The sequence below is a fragment of the Alligator sinensis genome, unplaced genomic scaffold (assembly GCF_000455745.1).
Source record: "Alligator sinensis unplaced genomic scaffold, ASM45574v1 scaffold386_1, whole genome shotgun sequence".
NCBI lineage: Eukaryota > Metazoa > Chordata > Crocodylia > Alligatoridae > Alligator > Alligator sinensis.
Window position 1 is genome coordinate 1,191,553 of NW_005841996.1, and position 19,866 is coordinate 1,211,418.

Below are 19,866 nucleotides of genomic sequence, written 5' to 3' on the forward strand. Positions count from 1 at the left end.
CAGCAAACCCATATAGCATTAATTGCACATGTAAACGTGCCCACTGTGCAGAAACTTAAGCAGATGTTTAAGCCTTTTCAGGATCAGGGCTTTATTTTGCAAGATTCTCACATTTTCCCATGCAAAAATTCTAAATTTACTTCAGCATATGCCTATTTAAGCTGTACTTACTTCTCTTTTAAGTTCATTTATGCACTGGCATGTTTTTAAAATAGCTACTTCTAAGTCTTCTGCAATGTCCTTCATTCTCTGGTTCTGCTATAAGCAAAAGACAATCAAAATTAAAAAATAAACAAACCAAAAATCCCAACCCTTCCCCCTCAAAAAAGTAAAAACAAACCCCCTCCCAAACCATGTATCATTATCCAAGGATACTTTAATGAATTGTTTTCATTGCAATGTCTTCACTGACATAAAAGAAACAAGCAATGTTATGCATTTTATCTTAAGAATTCATTACCACTAGACAACTTGTCACTGAATCAAAAGTCTAAAAAATGTTGCTGGAAGCAGGAACCAAAATCAAGAACTTCTTCAGGGAGTGCCCTAGTCATTACGTTACACAGGTAGCCTCCATCTGGCTCGTTCTCCTTCTGGCACCATGATTATGCTCTCGTCTGCCCAGTGGCCCAGCTACTACAGAAGGAGTAGGGGAGTGCCCTCTCCTAGTCTTCCATAACTTGGTGGTAAGGGCATTCAGCAGGTAACAGAGTTATCTAGGTTCAACTTTCTTCAGAGTGAGGGGACCCAGAACCAAGCCTCCCACCACCTGGGCAAGTACCCTCTCCATTAGGTTATTGTTCAAAACCATCAGCAGGGGGAAAATTCTGAACTGACTACCTTCAGAAACTCAGCATGTACCTATCCTTAAAGCAGTGTTGCTAAAAAGACATGCCTGTTGGATAGCTTGAGGCACCTAAGATCTTGAAAAAGATGGAAGCTCAGACAGACCAGTGCTTTAACAGTTCCCTCTAGCTATCTATTTGCAAGGTGAAAAAAAGAAAGAAAAAACAACAAATAACACATTAATGAAAAAGAAAAAAACTCCTGTTCTGGCCCTGAAGCATGCGATTGCCAGGCATCTCTCACACCAAGAAAGCTACCTCTCAACTCCAACCTGGGGTCTGTAGACACCCAAATTCACACCTTGCATGTGGTGATTGTTGAACCAAGATTCCCCCATCTTAATCATACTATCCTCTTCACAGACTCTGAAGTTTTGAAAACATCTATTGAATCTACTACTTAAATTCACCAATTCTCCAGTCAAAATAATCTACACCAGAGGTATCAAACAAATTCAGACGAGCAGTGTGGAGCTGGTCCACACACCACACTGGATCCTCTGCCTGGCCATGCATTTTGGTCTTGCTCCAGTCACCATGGGGCTATGCCACACTGCCCCAGAGCCCCTGCTGTGTGCAGCACAACCCCAGAGCTGCACGTGGCTGCTCTGGGGCTGTGCTGCACATGGCTGTTGCTTTACCACTCCGCAGGCACTGCACAATGCCATCCAGTACACCCCAAGACTCGTGAGACTCGTGGGCAGCAGCAGGGGCTGGATGACATGGCTCTACAGGCCATACCTTTGACACCCGTGAGCTACACTTTTAAAATATATTAGCAACTTGAATTATTCAGAATCTGTATAATCTGATCTCCTTCAAGGCAATAATCACCTTTCTGGAACAGTCCTGCAAAACAGTTTTTCAAACAGAAAATATAGTAAGTGCTTTCTGTAGCAAAAGTGCCACAATTTTGACAATGTTCTCACACTTTATTAATAGGCTATCACCTTGTTTTTGTTTTATTGCAGTTGTGTTTATATATTAATTTTTTCCTAAGGATTGTAAACAAGCACAATCTTCTCATGGTTCTTTGCTAATACTTTGTTTTATTTTCTACACCAAACTATTTAATAGCTAGTGATCTTGTCTGACCATAGAATGTCATCTCCTCCAGTGGCAACACTGAATTGATTTACACAAGGCAATTATCTTCCTTGATTATTTATAATTTACATGCTTGTTAAAATCAACTACTGAACTAAGAACAAGATTCAAGAACAACTAAGAACTCCTGGCTGCAGTGTCTGATCACCCAAGGAGGTAAGTGAGAGGTGTAAAGTAAAGGCCTGTTTCACTTAGAAACATTTTTTAGGAGTAAAATCTTAAGAGGACACAGTGTATTCAGAGAGACAACTCATGTTTGAAGCTAGCAGCTCTTGTCCAAAACCTGTGGAGTCACACAAAGTGAAGAAATAAAAGTCAACAATTCAGGCTGCATGTAATACTCCCCACAGAAAGACCGGAAAGACCAGAAAATGCAAAAGAGCAATGGGGACAATATTGCATTCAAAACTGTCAGCTTCTCTAGTTGGAGCAGCACCCTTGAATGCACTGGTTCAAGGGGCTGAATGTTACCAGCACAGAATGTAAAACTGTCAAATTCAGCACCACTGGAGAGGCTAGGAGTGCCAGGTTTAATACTTTTGAAAGTACATGGAGCCACTTTGTACTTGGACAATTCCCCCGAGTTAATTTCTGTGCTGGACATTGCTTTGTTTGCTGTGGGGACTTGACTGGTCACTCATCTCCAACAGCTGATGACAATATGCAGCCACTTTAAGAACCTGGCGTGTCTGTACTCAGGCTGCAGTGTTCCAACCCCATAGCTCACAGTTAGTATATAGACTGCTAGAGGAGACAGAAAAGGAAGAAAGAGAAAGAGTATAACAGTAAGGAGAGAGGACTGTCATGAAAAACCCAATTCACAGATTAAATCTTCAAGCTGAGAAGAAAGCCACTGTGAAAAGTGGTTCCTCATGGCAAAGCAGCAGCATATTCGGGCTGTGCTGCAATCTCCAGATTATTAGAAAAGGCCAGAACAAAACTAATACATTTATCTTATCAGTTACATTTGTGATAGTTATGGTAAGGGTTATTCTGATGGCTAGTCCCACATTCAAAGGTTCTCCATGTATGAGAAAAGATACTATGGCCAAGATGCACAGCAGCATCTGAAAATCGAGGAGTGCCTATACAGTTTCCAGAGCAAGCCAGAGACTACCTCTTACAAAAAAGGCACCACTTGCGCCCACTTAACATGCCCAAGAGAGATACCCTGGCTGAGAATCACTGACTTAGAACACAGGCAGACAAGGTTCCTTGGATGAATCTGATATCTTTTATTAGACCAACCCAAATGGTTGGAGAATAGTTATTAAGCAAGCTTTTGGGTTCAAAAACCCTTTGTCAGGCTAAGGAAGTTTTAGCAGCTGAAAACTGCTGAAACTTCCTTAGCCTGACGAAGGGTTTTTGAACCCGAAAGCTTGCTTAATAACTATTCTCCAACCATTTGGGTTGGTCTAATAAAAGATATCAAATTCACCCAAGGAACCTTGTCTGCCTATGTCCTTAGACCAACACGGCCACAACCCAAACCCCTGACTTAGAACATGATATTTGGTTTCCTGCTGTTATTTTCTTCATATATTCTTTTCCTTCCCTACCTTTTTTCTTCTTTCCTGTCTCTCAAATATCTTTCAGGACAATTTCTTTTGCAATTCTGCTATAAGCCTATGACCCAAATGGCAGGCAGAAAGTAATGCCTGGAGCAGCCTGATGCCAGTACAAGCTTGCCATCTCACAGAGTTGCTAAGGCTGTGTTAATAACAACAGTTTCATAGTTATTACCATCCTAATACCATCTACAAGGCTGTGGTTTTCCTCTGTAAATGCTTTTTACAGCTAAACGGGAAGACAATACTGTTACAATGAAAAAGTCTTAATATATCAATTTTTCAGTCTTATTTCAATATTATTCCTTCATTTCTCATCTTTAATAAAAGACTAAAATAATTTAAACACTGGTTATTGCCATGGGATCAAGTAAGTTGAATTACCTATACTTGAAACCCATTTGTGCAATGACAAGGTCATGTTGACATCTGATTCTCTGCGCCCATTTATTCCATCTAAATTAATACACAACTATCAGTGATCAGCATTCAGAACATTATGAAGCTGGGATAAAAGTGGGAGGAAAATTTATGAAAAACAAGCACATCAAGAGCATAACAAGAGTCAGGGGGAAGGGAGGAAGCTAGAGAAGAAGACCTCTACTGAGCTGCTCTTTTGATATAACATGTACATTTCTAATGTTAAAAACCTTCACCCTCAAAAACTACTAGGTAAAAATATGCCTTGTTTTCCAAAGTATAGATGAAAAGATTTACTTTGCTAAAAAACTCTTACAGCTTGCATCCACACTGAAACCAGATGCTCTAGTTCCATTTTAGATTGCTTGGACAGCTCCAAAATGCGTTCTCTGTGCTCATGGCTGGTATAGGCAGAATCAGTAAAATCCTCTGTGTGTTCCAGGATGAGTTCCAACATTGTTGAAAGATTCTCCTTAGAGGGAAAATAAAGATTCTCCCGTAGACCTTCCACCTTATTCTGAAAAGAAAAAATGTCAGTTTCCTATTAATCATTCACATAAACACAGAAAGGAGATGCATCACTTTGCACCTGCTTTCACTTTTCAGCTTTTTTAAAGTACTGTTAGTATTTTCTGCTAACGAGAAATTATTTAACTTATTCCCCATTTTGCTACTTTACCCAATGCCACCAGCAACATAGTCCGTCTTTGACCACTGAAACAAAACACCCAAATTAAGTACCGTATTTACCTGACTGCAAGATGAAGACTTTCACATTTAACACGGGGGGGAAAAAGCCCCTCAGAATCAAGTACAAAGGTGGTAGGGGGGAAGGTGGCTGTTGTGGGACTCCAGCTCCTACCTAGGATTGGAGTCATAATTGCAGCTGCTGTCTGCTTCTCCAGCTCTCCCAGACACCTCTGCACTGCATCATCTCCCCCGTGCAGCTGCTTCTTCCAATCTCCCCCTCCCCAAGCAGCCTTTGTTCCTCTGCTTGCCCATCTCCCCCTACCCCTCTTGCCCTTGGTCTGCACCAGCAGGCTCAATGCAACCTGCAGCCTCAATACAACCTGTAGCCTGAGACACTGAATATGGCCCCAGCCTAGCCCTATAACAGCAGTGCACAGCCCACATAATTGCTATGGGGGGGCTTGGCTGGGGCCATGCTCAGTGTAGGCTAAAACAGGGACAGAGCCTCCTGGTGTGGAGCAAAGGCTAGGGAAGAAAAGCAGGGAACAGAGGCTGGGGGAAGGTGAGGGACCAGGGGGGGGGGGGGGGGGGGGAAAGGGGGGGGGGGGGGGGGGGGGGGCCCCGGGGGGGGGGGGGGGGGTACACAAGAAGGGGCTACACTGCTTGACTTCCTCATACCACCTGCCACCCCCCTGCAGCAGTGGAAGGAAGGAATTAAAGATGACTCTCCAATAATTAAATTCTATACATGGAAAATTATAACAAACTTATAACATTTTCCATGTATAGAATCTAATTATTGGGGGCTCATTTTTAATTCAAGGTCATTTTAGATTTGAGTAGAAATGGTACATTTCAATGTTAATTTTTTTTTTTTTTTTTAATATTGTTGACATCAGTGAGGACAGTTATAAGATTGACTGTGACTAATTCATTGTTGCTAAAAGCAATTTGTGATGTATGATTTATTTTCTACACCTTTCTGCATTTGGTATTGTTACTTGCAGAAGTATTTTAAATGTTTACATATAACTGTCACGTTTACATGTAATTAAGTCACATTTTGGGACAGTTTATCATAGAAAGTCTAGTTTGATCAAATACCTGTTAGGGCATAAAAGGAAAGGAGACAAGAAAATTAGGGACCCAAGTTAGAATTGCAGAGAGCTAGAAGAAACCCCCTCCAACTGCCATCCTGGGGAATAAGCTATGGCAGAGCAGACTGGGAATTGCTCGACTAAGCCACCTACATAATTAGAAACTATTCCCAATGGGATGTGACAATTGGCAGCACTTACAGCAGGGCAAGATTAAATGATTAAACAGAAGGCTCAACACAGAGCAGTTTCTTCAAATGATAGTTTCTCTTTTCAACCATGTCAGGAGAAAGATGATGCTTTCCACATGTTTTTAATATATTAAAAAAAAGTGTAATTACTAATTATGATCCAGGAGTGTTCTTGGCTTCTTCTAATGACAGTCATTTTAAGAAAACTTTGGCTGAGGCATGATTTTTGGGCAGCCTAACGGTATTTAAAATTGGGAGATTTAAAATGGTTTCAATGAAGCAAATAGATCAGAATACATTTTGATCTACAGCCTTGGATGATGTTGCAATATTAAGCAGATGTACTTTAGTTGCAGCAAGCTAATTATAGCCCCCTTTTGTCAAACTGTCTTCACTTTCTGGAAGCCTTGTACAAAACCTATTGTTAGCAAAATTCTTCTGTTCAATGAGCTGACTAGAAATGTGTTGTACACATTTATTTTTTATATTTGAGTTGTAGTGGAATAATTCTTCCAAGCTATAGAAAATGCAGTCTAAGTCACACAGATTGGATCTTTGGAGCATTTTTTGACTGCCAAACATGTGGGGTAGGCAGCTAATCCTTCTTCCCCATCTTGACCACTATTATTACTGTAGTATTAGCAGTCCAGAAACTCACTAGGATGCAATTTCAGAGCTGCTGTTAGAGGCAAAGCCTGAGTAATGCCCATTGCATTATTCCTCCAAGAGTTATAATATAACAGGCTTCATGAGCTACAAAAAGGGAAGTAGCAGGTGGGTTTCCCCCATAATTTATCAGGCATGCTAAAAATTGGCCCAAGTTGTGCCTTCAATAGTAAAATAAATGGGATTTGGCAAATAGCTAGTGCCATTTCAGAATTTAAATGGCTGCTTTTCTCACCCATGGGTGGCTTATACGGTACTGTCTTTAACCTTACCTTGAATTCTTTGATGCCAGTGTATATACTGAGAGGGGCCATGTCATTCTCTCCATTGGGTCTAGAGTCGGTTACGATCTCTATTACTTGCTCCAAAGCTAGTCTCATTCGATGAAATACTCCTTCTTTGTTTACACGAGCAGATTCACAGTCAGGATGTCTCAGACATGTCTTTAAAAGCAAATTTAACATTATCCAAAAGTGTGTATGTGAAGTATAATGAAGCAAGCACTGATTGCTACACCCACTCTTACGCAAAATGGTAAACATTTTCAAATTCTTTCAATTAACCTACTAATACTTTTCATACTTTTTTTTAGCATTACTTCGGAAAGAGACTCTCCATAGCTTCATTTTATGTTCAAATATCTTTTCCTGCAAGCTTTACAAATGTAGCTAGGGAAAAGGGTTACTTATCTTGGCAACTACCACAATTTATTCTTTATCAGACGTAAAGAAAAAAAAGGAGAGAGAAACAAAATACTTACCTTTGAAGCAGTAAGCAGCATCATGGTACATTTCTCAAGAACAGCCCTAGATGCTGCCATTCTGGCCTTTTTCTTTTCATCCTTCAAATCCTAAAGAAAATGAAAGCACTGAATGTTCTCAGGACAGCAGCTGAAATTTTAACCACTGACAAAAAAAGAAAAGGACTGGCACAGGGAAAAATATCTTGCTTTTTTGGCTTCTTTATGTCTACATTCTGAAAGATCAATCTTATCAGAGAACTTCTTGGAGCAATTTACTCAGAAGAATTAGAGATCCTTTTAAAATATGCATGTATTTGCTTAATTAATTAATGTATTACTGACAACATCCATCCTGGGCAAAGAGGGCTCACTCTTTATACCATTAATGTCGTTGGTCTTCCAATTATGTACTCAGAAAGCTCCCACTCTCTTAATTCACTCATTCCAAAGTGTTCTTCTTTACCCCCCAGGTTTTGATCTGTTCAATTGAGTTCAATGGAGAAGGGCCTAGAAACCCATAACTTTTGACCTCTTGCCTGCTTAAGTCTTAAAAACATGTGCAGTTGCTACTCCAGTATTGGCAGGAAGAGTAGAATGACTGGCAGGTAACTGGGAGCTGACGGGTAACTGTTGCTAACAGGATCAAAGATGATTCATGATAGGTGAGGTGAATGTTGCAACTTGAGTGATTGACAGGTCCTGCTGGCAGTAGAGAACAAATGGACAAGAGCTGTGACCACCCTGGCGTGATTGGAGGGCGTCAATGAGTTGATGAAATCAAGTTGTCTGAGGTTTTCTTATAATGCAGAAACAAGGCAGCCAGTGGTGGAGATGAGTGGTGTATGCCCTGTCCCGCAGCATGGGCTTGGAATTGGTGTGTGGGTCTGTGTGGTGTGCCTGTACCTGTTCGTGTGGGTGTCTATTAAGAATCTGTTTCCCATCTGTGGCTGGATCTGTGAGTGAGAAAAGGAGAGAGCCTCTGTGTAGCTTGTTTGTATCCAGTGTTTGTCACTTATGACAGCTGGGTAGAGAGGGATTGTGGAAGAGCTAGCGATCAAGCACACAAGTGAGTGCAAAAGAGGAAGAAAATTGTCTGTCAGTGTATGCAGTGTTGTGTCTGGGCTGACGTTCTGGTTCTTGCCCACCTGTCATCTCAGCCCAGAGACAAGAGGACCACTCTAACAGTGCCACTGCTCGCCTTGCTCACCACACCAACTGCATGGGCCATGTACCCCAGCAGTTCCAGACTTTTGATCACCAGTTAATTAAGACTGATCTTGTAAATATATTGTTAGTTTGTCCTTACGCTATCCTTGTTTGTTCTTCCTTGTATTTTTCCACTGTTCTACCCATCCTTAATTCAATAAACCCTGTTCAAACTTAACCAACCATTAATCTGTTTTTTTTCCTATACGTCCACTGCCTGTTGAAGCTGGAGATTTTAGCAATGAAGGTGTCAGTTTTAACTCTTTCCTGCCCCTTTCCTTGCTCCTAATTAGGCCACTGATTAGCAATATTAGGCCTCATCCAACACTCCCACCTAAACAGGTACACAAGATTTGACATTTCTAATGTGGAAATGAAGCAAAAACCTCACAACAAGCAAAAAACTATTGGGGACAAGAAAGCAGATTCAGGATGTTCTTATATAGGAGACCCTCGCCATTTGCAGGGGATACATTCCAGAGATCCCCGCGAATGGCAAAATCTGTGAATACGTCAGGAGCGCAGTGGTGGCAAGCATGGAGCTCCCACAGACGCCGGCGCGGGGGAGGAGAGCATGGCGAGAGCGTGCAGAAAGAGAGAGCATGCGTTCGAATGTTCACACTGCGAATGGTGAGGGTTTCCTGTACTTCATAAAGAAGCAAATATACAAAACAAACCTAGTACTTGCTTTCTCTATCCAGGTTTATTTTGAAAAAAAAATTATCCTACTGCAAAAACAATTAAAAAAAATCTACTTAAGGATGCTATGATTGCTTTTTAAAAAAGAACATGGTGCTTAGCAATAAGCAGATGAGTGTGCCATGACTATTTTAGTAGGCTCACAACTAGAAATCAATCCATCTTGCAGAAAAAAGGAGAAATGTGTCAGGAACTCCCCAGGAAGAGTCTGTCCGTTATTGATCTCAAAGAAAAAGTTCTGAACAAGGGAAGAAGTTAGGGTATCTGGCTGGAGAGACGAAAGAAAGTGCATCCCCTTAAACATTAAAAGTACATCACAAGAGGAAGGAGACAAAATGAAGTCCTCCACACTTGATCAGAGTTCAGTTGCCAACTGTCTTTTAATCTTTAGAAAAGTGGGATTGGAAAGGACAACTGGTGACAAAGAGTCCAGTCCATGCTACATCAGGAAGTCACTTTTTGAGGTGTTACTGGTAACAAGGAAGAAAGTGAATGGGGGGGGAGGGAGGAAATTGAGTGATCTACATGTTTCAGAGCACAAAACAAAAGCCCAGAGGGCAGTCATTGCAGAGATTTTTTTACAAGTCAAAAAGGTTTTGAAAGGTCCTGGATATAGATTCTTGGCTGTAGCTCAAGCCACTATCAGTGTGCCCACCAGCAGTCGGCAGGCTACCAGGGTTCCCCTTGCACTGCCTGGAGTCTGGGACATAGGGTCCAAGCTGGTGGGTAGGACCAGTTTGGCCGCCTGATTTGTGGAACTTGCTGTTTCCAGGGGAGGTTTTGCTGGGGTGATATCCCACAACCTCAAGAAGCTTGTAGCAGTTATTGGCGGGATGCCCACAGCCTGTAAATCCTGTGTTGCTTGCTGTCATTGCAGTTGTTTCACTGCACTTCACAGGCAAAGAAGTCTATGACATTCTTCATCAGCTTCCAATCATTTGACAACAGGTAATGAAGTTTTCTCTGCAGACTTTGTCAAGCAGAGCACTTCTCATTGAAAGGGAACCTTCTTCTTTCCCAAAGTGCACAGGTGGCTCCTGGAAATTTGGGCTGGACCATCTTCTCCAGCAACTGGAGAGCATATAGGGAAGGGCTGTCTTCAGCTGCCCTAAAGAGCTCCTGTCTTTGGTATAGGATCACATGAAGCAGGGGCAGCATCAGCGCAAAAGAAAGCATGTTAGAAAATTAGGGGACACAGTGGAGAATCCCTGGTGTGACTCCTGCCAAGGGAACCAGCTACTACATGCCAGCCACCCATGTAGGGGAAATAATTTCACTGACTACTGCTCCAAACACCAAAATATACAGTCATGACAGATGGATTCTCCTATTATTCATAGACACACAACACTGCAGATTCATTCAAGGATTACTTGCACAGTGATCAAAGTTAAACAACAACAACAAAAATAATCTATTCACATATATTTTGGAGAATATAAATCACTTTCTCAGTGAAAATTACAATCCATGACTTAAGATATGATTAGCAGAATAGGAACTCAAAAGTAGAGTTGCATTTAGCAAAGATATAAAGAGTAACACTATGCACAATAGCTGTAAGAATGGACAACCTGGAAGTAGCTTAGCAATAAGCCTCTCACATTTGGTATGAATTCTGTATGTTTGTTTTTTTCCAAAGAAGAATGAGAACTTTTAGCCGAGTTTACAGGACCACACGTAAAAAAAGAATGGGAGAGAATTCTCAACTCCCAATGAACCTAGAGCCGAGGGGGAGAAAAGATGATGCCATAGAACCATATCCCCTTTAAATTTTTAGAAAGCAATTCTTCTTCCCTGAAGAACTCAAGCTACAGGGCAAAGCCAAAGCATTTAATTTGAAATGACCAAAAATTCCAGTTCAGAGTTATCAACAACTCTCAGAAAAATACGTATAAACCAAAAGCACTGTTTGCACTAAAAACTGTCTTTAACTTGGTCACATTATATTTCACTTCACAGGCTTCTAAATTTAAAATCAAAATATTATACTTTAAAAAAAAAAAAAAAAAGGGAGATTTACGACTGGACAAGGACACGGGCAAATCCAGCATTTTGAACAGGGGGCCACAGACACTGTGGTACTTCATCACATGTAAAACAACATATTTTTCTCCCATTAAAAAATAAACTAGAAGCGTTACTAATAAGCTAAAGGCTTAGGACTATAGTATTTCGTTTAAGACGGAAGCGAAAAAGAAAACCTTTATTGGAATGTGCATTACATTTGCTATATTATGTATAAACGCACAACAAACTAGGTAAAAAAAATAACCAAAAGATGTTGTTTTCTTAGTCCTGTAGTCATTACAATTAAATGTACATCTCTTCCTCAGAACATAAAACAAAATCTAGCCTTCTTGAGCATCTTGACCATGCATCCAATACTTCACTGAAAGTTATTTCTACACCCAAACTGATGTTCACACCAGAGTCTATGTTTCTAGCTAGAGTTAAAACAGTCTGCCAGGCTATGAAATGGGAGTTACATTACCAGGAGCAGCTAACAGTCAGCAGAACTGCAGAAGAAAGGATAGCTTGATTACTGGACCCATTACCAACCACTTAGAAGGAGAGGGTTGTTAACACCAATGGAATTAAGAGTTTAGACAGAATCAAGTAGATTACAATGAGCCATGGAGTTAATTGATTCCCTCACTCCTACATGAATTTAAAAAAAAATGCCAATGCTCCCTCCAGACAGTTGGTTTTAAACTGTGTGTGGAGCAAGAATCAAAGGGGGAGTGTGACACTCCCCTTGGATCCGCCCCTGGACAAGGAGTTCTGATGTGTATGGTGTAAAGTCATATTTGTAGTACCCAGCTTGGTGCTCTCATTGTATAGAAGAGATCTGATAAGCTCATGTTTCAGGACTTTTACTTATCACCAGCTGGGGCCAGAAAGGCCCTTATGAATACTACTGGCTTGTGGAGTTTCTTTTTTCCTTCCTGTAAAACACTGGGACATAGGCCACAGTTTAGGCTAAAATTTTTGACTGGGGTGCACTGATGCTCCTGCTGGTACTTCAATCTAGAGGTTCAGGAATTTTTCCTCTAAGTTAGATTGGCAGTGGGTGCATGCATGAGTGGCAGATGGGGCAGGAAGCAGAAATTAGAGCAGCAGATTGGTTTAGGCACACAAGGCAGGAAACAGAAAGTAGAGTAGTAGATTGGGCAGGGGCAAGGGATTGGAGTGACACACCTGCCAAAAATGTTGACAACAACCCCCCCCCCCCCCCAGTTATAGGGTGTTCTTGACATTTCACATACTGTTCCTTATAGCTGAGTGGGAAGGTCTGAAGTGGTAATTCTGGGGATTTCTTCAGTTAGCAATTGCCTGCTAATGCAGGGAACTGTACTTGAAGGCCTAGGAGGCCTCTTTCAGCCCTTGTGCTCCTAAACTTGCACACAGTCTCTATTGATGGCAAATTCAAGAAAAATAAGTGGTATTTTCAGAAATGGGATCTGAACATTCTGCATTCTGATAGGCACTCTTCTCTGTTCATCCAGTGGTAAAAAGAAAATCCTAGAAGGACTCCATATTTAGAAGAGACAAATGCTACTTAACATTATTCCTGTCAATACCATTTTCCATTTGGATACTGTAAAATCATCAAGCATTTTATGCATACAAAAGAAGCCATTATTTCCATTTTGTAAAAAATCTCATCATGTAATTACTTTCTTACTATTGAGAAATTTAAAGCTTCAAATTGCAGTTTCTTCCTTTAGCCACTGACTATCCATTCTGATTATAAAAAAAATATTAGAGGAAGGAAAAAAAAAAGATCACATCTCTGTAGGCTATTAAAGGAAACAGGGCCCATCTCTGACCCAGTTGCCTTAACCTTAGAAAATCTGGACAGGCAGAGTTTTGGGCACACTTTGAGTGTAATTAAACATCATGCAAACAAACACCTAGGATGATGTTTACCCCAGATAAAAACCTACTACAGAGTTGCATGCTGCAGTCCAAACTACAAGTGACCATTTTACCGCCTTCAAGAATCCACTGCACTCTGCACAGATTCATTTCCATCATGCCCCAGTGTCTGACCCCACACTATTCCCCTTACCCCTCTGAGCACCCAAACCCCACTACAATCCTTTACACTCCCTAGACCCCACCTTCACTCATAATCCATCTTGCTCCCCACCCCTCTATCTCATTTCAGCCCCACAGCCCTCACCATACCTCTCACCCTCAAACCTCAACCATCCCTCACATGCCTCTACCCCCATAATTCCTCAGACTCTCTACTCCATAGGCCCCCAAACCCCACAAAACCCCCCAGGAGCCCCTTTCACTCAGAACCCCTCCCAAACAGTTCCCCCTGCTCCTCACAGTCCCAATCAAGGGGAAGGTGGTCTTTCCCCTGCTTCCCTCCTCCCCACCGCATCCCTATCCTCTCAGCATATCCATAGCTGATCTTCGCTGCCATCCACCCTCAATATACAGAACCACCTCTGGGCTTGCCCATGCCAGACTGACAGGTTGGGAGGCTCAATCTGGTTGTGCCACTGGTTGAGCCTCCCACAGCCTCCACCATATGCTGCAAATAACCCAGGAAAGGGTCACTTCAGTATTTTACCTGTCTTACTTTTGTAGCTCCTTCTTGCCTCTGACTGCTGTGCCACAGTCACTGAATAACTATGCCTGCCTTAAAACCTGCCCCTCCCTTCCTTGTCTCCAATTTGTTGTGGGTTTAAATCCCACAGGAACAAAGTCACCCAGTACAGGTACCTAGGTATCTGCACACCTTTATTAGATGCCACAGGGGGTAAGAAATTGTAAAATAAAGGAAGGCCCAATTAATGGAAGAGCTGCTAACACCTATAGTGTGAAGAGCAAAAATTCAGGTAGATCCTAATGAGCCACGAAGTCAACTGACTCCCTCAGCCCACCTGAAGAGAAATGCAGCTGTATCTGTAAGCAGTTTGTTTTAAACTTTGAGTAGAGCAGGAATCAAAGCAGGGTGCCACTGCACCACCAACTCCTTCACCCCATCCATATGTGATGTGAGTAATGTTGATGTGAACCTTTAGAAGTCTTCTTGAAGTTGGTTATTTGGATATGCATATGCATCAGTTTGCAAACTTCATATGGGTCATCTGCCACCTTTCCATGTCTATTTTGGACCCAAGTTCCAAAGGGTAGTGATACCAAGCTCATAACAGAGGGCTGTAAAACTAATGATCATATATTCCCAGGGCAGCACCAACCTGTAAACAAGAGATCACCTGGTGGGAGGTTCTGATCCACTACTCACTCAAGAGAACGCTACACAGAAGGGGACTGGACAGTATAACTGGGCAGTTATTTACCCAGCTATGTGAGAGAAAAAAAGGAAGAAAATACCAGACACAGAAATCTGTCTGCAGGAATGAAAGCAGACTATGGTCCAGAGGAAAAAGATGCATGCAGAGGGAAAGGGGGGAAAGCAATGATTCCTAGACTCTTTAAAAGATACAATAGGCGCATCTACACAAGATACCTTAATGCACAGTGGACTGTTCTACTGTGCATTAGCACGTCATGGCAAAAACCATGCTAATGCACTAACATGCAGTAGAATTAGTCTGCTGTGCATTAAGCATCACAAAAAAAAAGCAAAAAACCAAACAAACCAAACATTCGCCTTTGCTACTACACCTTTATCTAGTACCTCATATTAGAGGTACTAAACTTAATGCACAGTAGCAAAGGCACATTAATGCACACATAGATACCCCAATCTGTCCTATATCCAAAAAAAAAACATTCTGGAGTGGTGAATACAAAGGTAGGGAAACTTGTACAGGTGTTTTATTTAGATCAATATATTGATCTAATTAAAGAGCAATTGTGTTAGAAACTGCAAGGCGTGCATGTTGTTTGCTTCAACTATTACACGTTACAGAAGTAAATGGTAAACCAGAGTTCCCACAAGACTGGAGATGGAAGGAAAAAAAAGTGTATGTAAGCAAATAAGGGATTGAAGGAGGAGAGGGTGGGCTTAGCGCTCGTCCCAAGCCCTAGGGAGTTGAACTGTAAGGCTCCACTTTCCGTGGATGTGTGGCAAAGAAAATCTCTATCAAAAACCATATGCCAGAGATGTTAGCTGTAGTTTAGAGACTTAAGGAAACTTAAAGCATAAGTCCAGCCCAAATGCAGCAAGGTGCATGGTGAGTGCTCAGAAGGGATGCTTTACCAAGGGTCTCCCCAATACATTTTTAAAAATTTAGTTAGAAAGGTCACTTTTCCATTCAGGCAGAGAAAGGAAACTGGGGTTTAGAAATGTCTAAAGGATAAGGGCCCAACTGTTCACCCTTTTATTTTAATCTACAATTGCTTTATAACAACCCAACTCTACTGCTAAATCAAGCCAGAAGTTAAAATTACATACAAAAATCCTTGAACCGTTTTATAAATACCTACATTTTGTCGGTCTCCAGTTAAATGAGCGAACTCCACCATTTCATTTCCAAACTGACTGAATATTTGCACAAACTCTTGGAAACTACTCACTTTCTCTAGCTGTTCCATTGTTGCAAGAACCTGTAAAATATTGAAGGAAATTAATCATGATGGTTATCAACAGTAACCTCTAAAGCTGCAGCACTGAGATAAAATAGTCATTTCCTTTCAAGTTTCACAGACACTTGTCCTAATACCAAAACAGTCTTAGAAGATCCAGTATACATATATAAACACTATGAAATGGGTTTTCAAATTGCAAGCACTGTACCTAAATTAGTGCAGACACCCACATATAGCATTTGCTCACTTCAAACACCTCACAGGTTTTGAAAAAAAATACAATCTCACAACCAAGTTCAGTTCTGCGGAATCAGAAGCTGGGAATCTAGGGACCAATGCTTGTGCACTTCATGGGCTAGCTAGCTGGGGAGAATTAGGGAGCATTCTGACTCTGGGTAAGTACAAACATTTGGAGAGGTTAGAGTGAGTTCAAAATATCACCTGATCTAAGTTAAGTCAGGATGGGGGGCTAGTGGGGTGCTTGGGGACATCAGGGGGATCAGGGGGAGTGGCAGGGTCTGTGAGGGTTTTCACAGTATCAGGGGAAATAACAGGGTCTGTGGGGGGCTTGGGGGCTCTCTCCCCGCACTGTGGCACCAAGGGCTATTTTTAGCTTTCCAACCCCCTACCCCCACCAAACAACACCTCTGCCCAAATCCCAGCCACCCCTCTCTGCCATCCAGACTTACTTCCTCAGCTCCCAGCACCGGCGAGTGCCAGTAAAACTGTGTGGGATGGTAGGCTTGGTGGGCTCAGGGGAGGGGCTGGCTGGTCTGGAGGGAGGGTTGCCCATCTTGGGGTGGGAGCCTAAAACTAACCCAATGCCAGAAATGCAGGTAGGAAAAACAAAGTCCTGGGGCTGGGCTTTCCCACCCCAGGGCTGGAATGGGAACTGTACAGAAGTTCAGTTAATTCAGTCTCACCAATTAGACTACCTCTGAGGTACAGTTAACTTAGTTTGGATTGGCCATTTTTAGACTGATCTAAAACTTCCTGAGCTTCTGTAGAATTCACTTACAGATCCACTTAACTAGGGATCCAAGTATAAGGTCCACACCTGGGCAAACTAAGTTAAACTGGGTAGCCATTTTTAATGCGATCTAACCTCACTAACTTCTCCAAATATCTGTATGTACCCTCTGTGTTTAGTCTACTTTCCTGTTTTCAATTCTGAAAGACACTACACCAACACAAAAATGAACTGACTCCTAATTTACATAAATGTTCTTCACCATTTCTCCCACAGTATTCTTAGGCAGGATTTAGTTACTGAAGTCAATGAAAAGGGAGTTGCAAGCAAACTTAAAACTACATGAGGAAAAATAATGTAGAGTGAGAGACCCTAGAACAGGGGTTGTCAACCAGGGGTATACATATTCCGGGGAGTCCTCTGAAAGGTCCCAGGGGGTACACAGGGGCGGTGCACCACCACCCCATGCCGCTGCCTCACAGGAGCAGGGCCAGACAGATACTGTGTTGCTGCTGCTCCACCACTCACCATGGCCCTGCTCCGCGTCTGGCCACCCCCACCTTGCATCCTGGGGGTATACTTATCAAGAAGGGGGCTGCCGGGGGTACACTTATAAAAAAGGTTAAAAACCCCTGCCCTAAAACATTTTAGATTTATTAAGGGTACAAGAAAAGTTAGATGCTGCACTGGTGGAAATATTAAAAAACAACAGTAAGTCACATCTTTCTGTGATTCCTACTTTCTGCATCAACTTATTTTTTAATGAAAATTAAAATAATACACATAGTATGAACAGATAACACATTTGTAGTAGCCTACCTGCTTTTATAGGGCTCCAAAAAGTGAGAAGACAAACTGCCCTACAAATCAGCATGATCTGCTTCAAAAGTGGCACTGCATGAAACAGGAACAACTTTGAAGCACTTGATTTGTGCATGGGTCATTTATACCCTTCAGGAGAACGTAACATGGAGTTTGGTGCATCTGCCAGCATCCCATACTGCTCTGCTTCTCTATCCCTCATGGCCTCAAGGTTGCCCCTCTGTAACTCACTCCCCACTACACTGCCCAGTGGTCACAGCATGCGACTTTGCCTGGCATGTGACCCTGCCTTTTTAAAGTTAGGTATGAAGACGCACACCACGGTATCTGTTTTGTGAACCAACACCAAGGGAACTTGACTTCAAGTGTCGCACATACTGAAGCATCCGCTCACCCATCCTACACTAGTACCTGAATTCTGCTCCAAGGTCTCTTTCAAATCTTGCTCCAATAAACTTAAGCTTGCACAGATGGGAAACTCATGCCCCCTCCATCTCTGTCTTGTTCTTCCTCTACCCTCAAGGCATCCACTCACACTATATCCCAGCCTTTCCCTTGATTCTCCTCCCTGCTCGGCCCATTTCGGCTCTTCTCCAATCCAATCCCTGCGCTGCCCCTTCCCCATGCTTCTCTCATAAAGATGCCTGACATTACTGCAGTGATGACTCTGACCCAAAGCCAATCCCTCCCATTTCCTTACCAGGCCAAGGACACTCCCATCTCTTCCACACAACCTTCAAAACATCATAAGCCATGAAATCAAGAATGAAAACACAAAGAACTTCTGACTAAAGTTTCTGTATTTGTGAGGGAAGATAAGTGCACACCAAGCACATTCTCTGAATGAATAACAAAGCATCTGCTAATTCCAGTGCTGAGTCCAGATCTCCTCCCTCGTGTAACATTCAGGTTTCCTGCACTTTCTACCCTTTCCAGAAACACCAGCCACCACATATATCACGATCAGTTGTTATTCTTCCCTCTGTATTTCATCCACCCCCTCAGGAACAATTTCCCTGGCAACCACAGCCTGTTCTAAGAGGGGAAAGTGGCAATGGGTCAGATGGCAGCATGATTCTGTAGTGCTGGGCTGAAGCCGAAGGTCAGTCTGTTCAGTCACTGAGTTTTCATTGTTATACTCTCAAGTGTCCTGACAAAAAAGTGTCAGCTGTAGATCAAGCAGGTCAGCTTGTAGGTGAAGGGTAGTGGTCTCAGAGCTTTGGGGACAGTGACATCAGTCTTCCAGAACCTGGCCCTAGGGCAACCAGGTTATGATGCCAGCAATTCAAAGCAGGCCTCTCTAAGGCAGGAGCACATGGCTCAAGTAAAACAGCAGGGAGGCCCAGAGTCAGAAGAAAGAGGCTTTGCAGGGGATGCTGTAGTAGTTCCAAAGAAGCAGAGCCAGGGGCTAGCAGGTGCCATAAGTAGACCTGAAAACCACTTCATTCCAGGAGACCTTCTATAACACATAACTTTGTCATCCAACCATGCAGAAAGAGGTAGCCACAGCACCTCAAGAAGTCATGCAGCCTTGGTTTAACACCGAATGGCCAGCCCCATCTGTCATAGGAGCCCTCATACTAAACTGAATCCTTCCAGGTAGTGAGATTATGAAGCGAGACCATCTCCTGCAACACTAGGACAGAGATAGCGGGGAGCCCATGGAACACTGCATATAACTGATGCCATCTGTCATCCTGGACATGGACAAGAATTGTATCATTCATTGAGGATGAAGGAAACTTGCAAAATGGAAGAGATTGTTGGAAACAAGTGTTCAGGGTATGTGTTTTGGGGAAGAGTTGCAGGGAGGGGATGGAACAGGAGACCATGCCCCTGAGTTTGAAGTCCACCACCCACAAACTGGAGGGGAATTTCCCACGGCACCCTGGAGAGAGGCACTTTTCCCAGACTAAACTGGCATCCCAAAGGTTGCCCCAGTAGCTAAAAACAGATGGGGGCTACAAACAGATCAGGGTCCCCAAACAGAAGCCTCAGGGTTTAGTATACTTACCATCTTGAGAGCTGCAACAAGTGTGAAGAGGCTTTCAAGATAAAATTCAAAAACATTTTGGGGAGTTCAACAGTTACCATCAAGCCATATCACACTATTTATTGTCATTCTAAGGTCAACACCTGCAGCTACAAATGCTGCTATTTAAAGCCCAAAGACACGAGCTAAGACAGCAGAACAAAGAGCTGTAGAGATGAAGAGAAGGAAGATGAGTGAACAGGAGATCCTTAAAAGGACAACTTGGTACTGTATTCCTCAGCTGCAACATCTCAATAGGCATACTAGCTTGGTGAGGAGGGAGAAAGGCCGG

At 42.5% G+C, this 19,866-nt stretch overlaps 1 protein-coding gene across 1 annotated transcript in view; it reads right to left on the minus strand.

The window, feature by feature from the left end:
- The window catches only part of CTNNAL1 (catenin alpha like 1), a 124,120-nt gene that overhangs the window by 48,004 nt on the left and 56,250 nt on the right, over window positions 1-19,866 (minus strand). Inside the window, exons 4-8 of the mRNA XM_025201482.1 lie at window positions 15,649-15,768; window positions 7,345-7,434; window positions 6,857-7,027; window positions 4,257-4,457; window positions 172-258 (exon numbers count right to left, since the gene is read on the minus strand). Coding sequence (XP_025057267.1) covers window positions 172-258; window positions 4,257-4,457; window positions 6,857-7,027; window positions 7,345-7,434; window positions 15,649-15,768 — 669 coding nt within the window. The remainder of the gene's footprint in view (window positions 1-171; window positions 259-4,256; window positions 4,458-6,856; window positions 7,028-7,344; window positions 7,435-15,648; window positions 15,769-19,866) is intronic.